Source organism: Littorina saxatilis, linkage group LG8 (assembly GCF_037325665.1).
Source record: "Littorina saxatilis isolate snail1 linkage group LG8, US_GU_Lsax_2.0, whole genome shotgun sequence".
Taxonomy (NCBI): Eukaryota; Metazoa; Mollusca; class Gastropoda; order Littorinimorpha; family Littorinidae; genus Littorina; species Littorina saxatilis.
The window spans coordinates 43,848,945-43,859,301 of record NC_090252.1 but is presented as its reverse complement, the minus strand read 5'-3'; the positions used below and the strand labels follow the sequence as shown (position 1 = coordinate 43,859,301).

The 10,357-nt window shown below is 40.5% G+C and overlaps 1 protein-coding gene across 1 annotated transcript in view; it reads right to left on the bottom strand.

The window, feature by feature from the left end:
* LOC138973662 (uncharacterized) overlaps positions 1-10,357 on the bottom strand; it is a gene marked incomplete in the record, with an annotated part of 93,229 nt that overhangs the window by 61,607 nt on the left and 21,265 nt on the right. The window contains 1 exon segment of the mRNA XM_070346390.1: positions 3,125-4,007. Coding sequence (XP_070202491.1) covers positions 3,125-3,255 — 131 coding nt within the window.

The window sequence follows — 10,357 nt, the reverse complement described above, 5'->3', positions numbered from 1 at the left end:
TTTTGTCAGCAGCCATGCGGTCCAGGGCTGGTAGGGTCTTTGGAGTAGGTTCGACAGTGTGTGGGAAATGCGTGAATCTTCAGCCATGGTGTACATAATTACAGGATGCGCTTCACCTGCTTACACAATTCACAACATCCGTTGAAGGGTGAATGAGTGCGAATGGTCTAGAAGGAAGGGCTGGCTGGCTCTCTCTCTCTGTCTCTTTCTCTGTCTCTTTCTCTGTCTCTCTCTCTGTCTGTCTGTCTCTGTCTGTCTGTCTCTCTCTCTCTCAAACATTTATTCTGTCTGCCACTCCCTCTCTCCCCCTCTCTCTCCCCAAACATTTATTCTGTCTGCCCCCTCTCTCACACACTCTTCCCTCCCTCTCTCTCTCGCTTTCTCTGGCTCTCTCTCTCTCTCACACACAGACACAGACACAGACACACACACACACAGACACACAGACACAGACACAGACACACACAGACACACACACACACATCTTAATTGTAAATTAAAATACGTGTTTTTTTGTAATAAAAAAAATAAACCGAAACTGTAGATGTGTGTGAACATCCAACCATATCATTCATAACAACAGGTATAGTAACGCTTTGCACCCACATGGAATTCAAACCACGCTTCACGGGGTTAGTAAGTGTGACAGGCCATAATTCCACTAAGCAAACATACGCACAAACACTAACATACATAACCACAGTACAACCACAGGCTCACACACACACCATGTACCAAAGAATTCAAACAAAACAATAACAACAAAAAAACACATAAACACGATGCCTTCAAAGAACCTGTATCAAAATATTTCCTGTTTGTATCGAAGATAATGTGTCATTCATTGGGCAAGTGGTTCAAACCAGTTTGCAAATAACAGAGACGTTATTGTACCTAGCCATGCACCCACACAAGTTCGAAGGGAGCGATGACCCTGTACTACTACTACACACAATCATAATTTAAACGTCATTTCAGGGCGAAACTCTATCGGTACAAACGTGAAAACATACAACTCAACAGAGGGTCTAAGCCCCCCCCCCCCCCCCCCCCCTACAAAAAAATAGGGTAGGTAGGTAGGTTGGTTTAAAAAATTTTTTTTTTTTTTTTTTTTTGGGGGTCAGGGTAGAAAATAACTATACAGTGACGCAAAAGAGACTGGACTTACTATACAAAGAGAAAGACAACACATTACAAAACAAATGAGACAAAAGGGATGCGGGGTTATCCCCCTTGTGTCGTCTGCAGTCTGTTACTTTCGTTTTGACGCTTTTTTTTCTTCTTTTTTTTTTTTTTTTTACAAATGCAATAAAAAAAAAGTCTGGGGTCGGCGGGAAAAAACTAGGTAGGGTCGGGTGACCAGAAACATACAACTTACTTTTTTTTGGGCCTAAAGGCAGAAAGCAATCATCAATCTAATCTCCTGAATATATGTAAACAACGATAAAGAGCAGCAAATGTCATCTCAACCCCAGCACACATTTCCTACACAAGTACAATCACATTCTGAGTACAGTGGAACCCCCCTTTTAAGACCTTACAAAAATCTGAGAAAATCGGGTCTTAAAAAGGAGGGAGTCTTAAAATGGGGGTAAATATACAGAGGCTATGAACATAAAATGTGAGCAAAACGGGGTCTTAAAAGGGAGGGAGTCTTAAAAGGGAGGGAGTCTTAAATTGGGGGGTCTTAAAAGGGAGGGAGTCTTAAAAGGGAGGGAGTCTTAAAAGGGAGGGGAGTCTTAAAAGGGAGGGAGTCTTAAATTGGGGGTCTCAAAAGGGGGGTTGCACTGTATCAGTGTCCTTTGACACATTCGCACACATCGACCAGATGGCAGATATTGACAATTTCCAAAACATGCCAAAACATACATTTACAAACATGCCCTCACAAACAAAAAGCCAAACACGTGCACAGAACGCGGTTTTATAAAAAAAAAAACGTTCCAATTCTCAGTTTAGTCATGATCGATGGCAAAATGTTGCGTATTACCTTGTACGCGCGCATACAGTATAACAGCAAAAACTTCACTCTACGCATTCTATAACTGCGCATTCTTTAACAGCAAAAACTTCACTCTACGCATTCTATAACAGCAAAAACTTCACTCTACGCATTCTATAACAGCAAAACCTTCACTTTACGCATTCTATAACAGCAAAAGCTAAACGCAATCTTGAACTTCAAAAAACATACCAGCGCAGTTGAACCGACCCAGATCTTCTATAGACATAGAATTGGATATCATACACACACTACACACACTGCACTACAACATACTTCAAAACATACCAGATGCGCTAAAAGTCATCCGTAAGTGTCTCTATTTCAAAAATAACACAGTAAAATTCTAATTTCAAAACCATGCCAAAGTACATGCGTGCCACAGCCACAATTTCACACAACATGCTTCGAGAATAAAAATCGCTCAGAATCTTCTCCAATTCAAAATCGCACACACTGTTCACAAAAAAACATTTGAATAAACTCGTAATTATATACTGTGCACCCTAACAAACTTCTATTCAAATCATGCCAGGTGCAAAAACAGACATTCATTCACCATTGCCTTCATCAAAAATCACACAATAACATCCAAAAATTCACAAAGACCATGCCAAAAGCCAATGCAAGCAAAGCACAAGACCTACGGGTTCACACTCTCATCTACAAACTCTTTTGGGGGGGTGGTGACAAACAATCGAAGACAGGAAAACACCACATTGACGTGACACGTCGGTTTTTGTACCCAGCCACTTGTCACACTGTCTTGTATCCAGAAGAACCAGAGTAAAAAGTCCATCGTGACAAGGTAATCTTACACGCCGTATTTCGTCATCTAAATTTTAAACAAGACAGAAGCTTGAAATCCTCTGACTTCACCAAATCCGAAATACCTCTAAGAGCAAAATAGGGCATACAAAAAAGCACCTGACGTTACAACTAAGGTGCTTTTTTACCCATCTAACCAAGCTTTTTTACCCATCTAACCAAACTTGGCGGGTGCAGAATCTGAGCGTAACAAGACGACAAAGATGCCGGCAACAAAAACTGGGCGTCACACGTCAACGGGGGTGTAGGGGGGAGAGAAAAAAACAGAAAAAGAAATCACACTCTTTTTCCTACCTCAGGTCAATGAGTGTCATTCGCCGTGGACGCATACAGGGTTTCTTGCGAGGTACTTGTGGCGTGCCGTAGATGTTCTGTACGTCGAACATCCCCTGCTGCGCAGCCGCAGTGGTACTGGTGCTACACATTGCTGTTGATGATGACGTTGTTGATGGTTTTCGCGGTGTGGTGATGACATCAGAACTAGTACGGCCTCCTCTGCACTGTTGTGACCTCACTTTAATCTTTGCTCGTTCCGTTTCGCTGGATTGTTTTTGATTTTTTAAAAACTTTTTTTGCTCTACTTTCTGTTTTTTCCTCGTTCGTTTTTGTTCTAAGCGAACGAGGATTCTCTCAGTCTTTATTGTGTTCTTAGTGAATTATGATGTTACTCCTTGCACCAATAAGTCACGAAGTTCCAGCCACTCCCGAGCTTCGTACAGTATTAGTATCACAGCGTTTAGTGTTGAGGAGGAAGAGAGATATATTCTATATCACACAGTGTCTGGGTGCAAAACTCTGGGAAATCCTGGCAAGGAGCGCACTTGTGTTTATGACATTGCCTTCTACGCTTCAAACACGTGAATAGACAGACACATTGTGGTTTCTCCGCACACAAAATCATTGGCTGATCGTTTCTGAACAATGATGGAGAAAATACAATTCTCCGCACAGAAAGTCATTGGCTGGTATGTTTTTAACAATGACGGAGAGACTACAATTCTCAGCATAGAAAGTCATTGCATCAATGCATGGCTTGTTTGTTTTTCACACAATGATGGAGAAATGAAAACTCTCCGCACACAAAGTCGTTGGCTGGTGGGCGGAGATTGTTAGAGTCTACTGATATTACACTACCGATGCTCTGGAAGATAACGCCTGATGATGTTTCCATTTCTTTCTGAAATCCAAGAAATTTCTTAGCACGTGATATCTTCAGTATTGAACATCGCCGTGTTTGACCCTAAACACTTTCACTGCTGTTTTCTAGCTCGAGAAGAAAAGAAGATAGATTAAGATACAAAAATAAAAACACAAGGGTTGGAGAAAGAGGAGGAGGAGGAGGAGGAGGATGACCATTGATACTCAATTGTTATACAGAGTTCCTCCATGTACAAGTCTGTGTGTGTGTTTGTGTGTGCTTAGGTAATGAAATAGATGGGTATCTCTGCTACAAGTGCAAATGTTCTTAAAGCTACAACTTAGTCTCACATTCGCACATGCCGTACTTCGTAGAAGCGTAAATGTCATCACACAAGCAATATTAAAAAATATACTAACTACAAACGGTGTAAAACCTCAAGACGTCAGAAATAAAAACAAAAATAAAAACACAACGGGCTGCAGTCCTCCAACCAAGTCATCCACAGAACCGAACTCAGACACAAACACTTGAATCAAACCACCAACCGGACACTAAGATAAATGTCTGCCAGAACTGAGTTGCAGTCCTGCAACGTTTTGTTTTGATCCACAGAACCGAACTCAGACAGAAAACACTAGAATCCAATCACCAACCGAATACTAAAATAAATGTCTGCCAAAACTGAGTCGCAGTCAGAACCGAACTCAGACACAAACACTACAATCCAACCACCAACCGAACACTAAAATAAATGTCTGCCAAAACTGAGTTGCAGTCAGAACTGAACTCAGACACAAACACTACAATCCAACCACCAACCGAACACTGAGATAAATGTCTGCCAAAACTGAGTTGCAGTCCTCCAACGTTTCTTTTTGATCCACAGAACCGAACTCAGACACAAACACTACAATCCAACCACCAACCGAACACTGAGATAAATGTCTGCCAAAACTGAGTTGCAGTCCTCCAACGTTTCTTTTTGATCCACAGAACCGAACTCAGACACAAACACTACAATCCAACCACCAACCGAACACTGAGATAAATGTCTGCCAAAACTGAGTTGCAGTCCTCCAACGTTTCTTTTTAATCCACAGAACCGAACTCAGACACAAACACTACAATCCAACCACCAACCGAACACTGAGATAAATGTCTGCCAAAACTGAGTTGCAGTCCTCCAACGTTTCTTTTTGATCCACAGAACCGAACTGTGACACAATCACTACAATCCAACCACCAACCGAATACTAAAATAAATGTCTGCCAAAACTGAGTTGCAGTCCTCCAACGTTTCTTTTTAATCCACAGAACCGAACTCAGACACAATCACTACAATCCAACCACCAACCGAATACTAAAATAAATGTCTGCCAAAACTGAGTTTTGCAGTCCTCCAACGTTTCTTTTTAATCCACAGAACCGAACTCAGACACAATCACTACAATCCAACGAACAACTGAATACTAAAATAAATGTCTGCCAAAACTGAGTTTTGCAGTCCTCCAACGTTTCTTTTTGATCCACAGAACCGAACTGTGACACAATCACTACAATCCAACCACCAACCGAACACTAAGAGAAATGTCTGCCAACACTCAACCACACAATGTCAAATCATTGACCCTCGTCACAATCTTGGTCAAGGAAGCTGAAACTCCCAAATTTTTTCCTCGTTGTCGTTGTTGCAAGTAACACAATGAGAAAACCCATGCAGCAAGATCCACATTCTTCACAAAATTTAAGTCGGAAACATGAGAGCGTGCACACTAAAGACACACGCTGCTTCATGATTACTTCAATATTGCGTCAATTTGAAAACTCCGTTGTTATTGTTTAAGTTTGTCCTTTGTTAAGTGAACAAGACTAAAACCTAGAAACCGTATGTGAACTGTTTGGATAATTTGAAAACTTTCCATTCTACAGCCGTGGTCTGTTTCACGAGATCGAAACTCTGGACGCGTTACGTTTAGCAGGACATTCAATTCGTTTTGTGTGGGGAAAAAAAATGTTATTCTGATTCCATTTCCAATTCATGTTTCATGTAATCTCAAACGCTAGATCTCAAATCCCAGTGAGTCTCATTGTGTTATTAAAAGAAAAAAAGCCACATAATTGGGCATTAGTCATACACGAATTTATCAGTTTTTACCAGATTTCAAATGTTTTGACAACTTGTGTTGTTGTTGATATGAGTACACCACCTCGTACATATACACATCCGCATAAATTATATATACACTTAAACATCGTCTTATTTCGAGAGAGAGAGAGAAAAAACACCAAGGTCTAGTTCAAGTTTTTGCTGAACTCTTCATGACGTCGTCCATCTAAACGCAATAAAAAAAAATATATATATAATGCAGTGAGTGATGAGCAATTCACAGTAGAGTGGTAACCCATTGTCCATTTTACTTGTAGTCTTCTGCGGCATTTAGTACAGCAGTTTCAGGTGGAGCTGCGTCTTTTAGCTAAAAGGTTCTGTGAAAAACGCCAACTAACATTGCAGGAATCCAGAATTCTGCCCTCACATTTTGGACAAGCAATACAAAAACATAGCTGAACCACTCGATCCAAAATGGTTGGAACTTGCAAGTATTTACCAAACCGTTGGCTTTTATTCCTTACTTGCTTTTTGACATAGCACTGTTTTATTCCGAACGTTCTCTCTCACTTCTTTTTCTTGGAACATCCCACAGTTTCTTTGAACATTACGCCTTTTTAGCTAAATAAACACAGGATTCAATCTAACCTGCTCCCGTACATATTCCAAGAAGATTTCAACACTCCAACAGAACTTTCTCTCTCATTTCTTTTTCTTAAAACATCACACAGTGTAACGCCTTTTTAGTTGAGTAAACACAGGACTCAATCTAACCTGCTTCCCGTACATATTTCAAGAAGATTTCAACACTTCAACAGAACTGTCTCTCTCATTTTTTTTTCTTAGAACATCACACAGTTTAACGCCTTTTTAGCTAAATAAACACAGGATTCAATCTGACCTGCTCGTCTACATATTTCAAGAAGATTTCAACACTTCAACAGAACTGTCTCTCTCATTTTTTTGTTCTTAGAACATCACACAGTTTAACGCCTTTTTAGCTAAATAAACACAGGATTCAATCTGACCTGCTCGCCTACAGATTTCAAGAAGATTATAACACGTTTCTCAAAGCTCTCCACAAGAATGACTGACGGAGGAAGACAAGAAGACAAGAAGAAAGACAAGAAGAAAGAAAGAAAGAAAGAAAGAGAGGCATTTGGATAGAAAGAAAAGACAGGGACACATATGGTCTCCTTTTAAAGACCCCAAGAAGATTTATAAGGCAACAACAACAAAAAAAAGTCTGTTTACGGTAACCCGACCGACCCTATTTTTTTCGCGCGACCCTAGACTTTTTTTTGGCATTTGGGAAAAAGAAAAAAGCAAAATAACGTAAAAATATGGTTTTTGGGAGAGAAAAAAAATCCCGACCTACCGACCCTCTTTTTTTGGCCTATGTTACCGTAAACAGACCTATTTTTTTTTTTTTTTTGCCTAACAACTCCCCAACAGCACTTTCCTCAAAGAATGCCGTTGGGATGACTGACAGAGGAAGACACGAAGAAAGACAGAAAGAAAGAAAGGGAGGCATTTGGATAGAAAGAAAAGACAGGGACGCATATGGTCTCCTTTTAAAGACCTCAAGAAGATAACAACTCCCCTACAGCACTTTCCTCAAAGTATTCCGGGGGAATGACTGACAGAGGAAGACACGAAGAAAGAAAGAAAGAAAGAAAGAAAGAAGAAAAAAAAGAATGAAATAGAGGCATGCTGATAGAAAGAAAAGACAAACAAACACCTCCCTTTAATTAAGGACCTCAAGAAGCACTTGGATTTGTTTGTTTGTTTGCTTAACGCCCAGCCGACCACGAAGGGCCATATCAGGGCGGTGCTGCTTTGACATTTAGCGTGCGCCACACACAAGACAGAAGTCGCAGCACAGGCTTGATGTCTCACCCAGTCACATTATTCTGACATCGGACCAACCAGTCCTAGCACTAACCCCATAATGCCAGACGCCAGGCGAAGCAGCCACTAGATTGCCAATTTTAAAGTCTTAGGTATGACCCGGCCGGGGTTCGAACCCACGACCTTCCGATCACGGGGCGGACGCCTTACCACTAGGCCAACCGTGCCGGTCAGCACTTGGATTGATCCAACAACAAAACATAAATAAGAAAGGGCGAGGTGAAGGGTGAGAGTCTGAGAGAGAAAGACGGGTGGAAAATAGAACGAAAAAATGAATACGAAAGACATAGAGAAAGAGAAAACAAGTCGCGTAAGGCGAAAATACAATATTTAGTCAAGTAGCTGTCGAACTCACAGAATGAAACTGAACGCAATGCAACGCAGCAAGACCGTATACTCGTGGTCCACCGCTCACGGCATTGGCAGTGAAATTGACAAGAAGAGCGGGGTAGTGGTTACGCTATGCTGCATAGCACGCTTTTCTGTACCTCTCTTCGTTTTAACTTTCTGAGCGTGTTTTTAATCCAAACATATCATATCTATATGTTTTTGGAATCAGGAACCGACAAGGAATAAGATGAAAGTGTTTTTAAATTGATTTCGAAAAAAAAATTTTGATAATAATTTTTATATATTTAATTTTCAGAGCTTGTTTTTAATCCAAATATAACATATTTATATGTTTTTGGAATCAGCAAATGGTGGAGAATACGGTAAACGTAAATTTGGATCGTTTTATAAATTTTTATTTTTTTTTACAATTTTCCGATTTTTAATGACCAAAGTCATTAATTAATTTTTAAGCCACCAAGCTGAAATGCAATACCGAACCCCGGGCTTCGTCGAAGAGTACTTGACCAAAATTTCAACCAATTTGGTTGAAAAATGAGGGCGTGACAGTGCCGCCTCAACTTTCACGAAAAGCCGGATATGACGTCATCAAAGACATTTATGAAAAAAAAGAAAAAAACGTTCGGGGATTTCATACCCAGGAACTCTCATGTCAAATTTCATAAAGATCGGTCCAGTAGTTTAGTCTGAATCGCTCTACACACACACACACACAGACACACACACAGACACACACACGCACATACACCACGACCCTCGTTTCGATTCCCCCTCGATGTTAAAATATTTAGTCAAAACTTGACTAAATATAAAAAACACACAAAAAAGAGACAAAAGAAAGGATGAATGAAAAAGAGGTCGAAAGGCATATAGAGAAAGAAGGACAAAAAACACGAGGGAAAAGACAGAAAGAAAGAGAAGAGAGCGATGGAGGAACATGACATAATGAGAAGCACCAGAAACACAGCCCATGTAACACACCCCTCATTGCATCTTGCTTCAAAAGCCCCAGTTACATGGTGGGAGAGACAGACGCTGCCAAATTGTCTCTCTCCGAAATAACACTTCGACTTTTTTTCCCCCAGGCTATTTCAGTTCTGCTCTTAGAGACAGTGGAACATACCCACGAACCTGCATTGGCAGAACACGCTTAGTGCACAAAAACTCAATAGTCATTGTTTTAGAAATAAAGTCAATTGGTTTTGTGTGTGTGTTTTTTTTGTTGGTGTTTTTTAAAATTATTTTTTGAAGCAGCAGAACATGTTCGAAGCACAAAACTCAAGTTTTCAAAAGACTTTTACGGAGATATTTTATCCCCTGTTCTGAACTAGTAGGACACACACGGTAACTTGAATAAGCAGAACATTTGTGAAGCAACTTTTTCTTTATTTTTTTTTTTATTCTACTAACAGATCCTCTTTCTGTTAGTTATCCGTTTTCATCGTTTATAGAGGAAGAGATACACGAAGGCTGGTGTTTCATTTTTCTTGTTTGTGTTTTCCCCCACTCCCTTGCGTCTGTTAATGTCATAAAAGCCGATATTTTAATTACTGTTAGCATTGGGCTGTAAGTTTACCGTTTCATAAGAGAACTTGTTTCTACTAACATGCTCTCTCTCTCTCTCTCTCTGTCTCTCTCTCTCTCTCTCTCTCTCTCTCTCTCTCTCTCTCTCTCTCTCTCTCTCTCTCTCTCTCTCTCTCTCTCTCTCTCTCCTAACAGAGAGGGGGGGGGGAGAGAGATATTGAGACAAGACGAACAGACAGAAAGAGACAGAGAAAGATTGCTGAAAAGCGATAGACAGAGACAGACAGACACAAAAATACAGACAGAGACAGACAGACAGAGAGAGAAAGACTGAGAAACAGGAAGACAGACAGAGAGCAGGATGCACATAAACTAACTTTCAAGGACAAACCCGCCCTAGACTACACAACCGCTACCAAAATCCAGAGGGGAAAAAACACTTACACAGTTGAAGACGCACAGTAAACACTCCTAGAACAACTCAGTTCTCTTT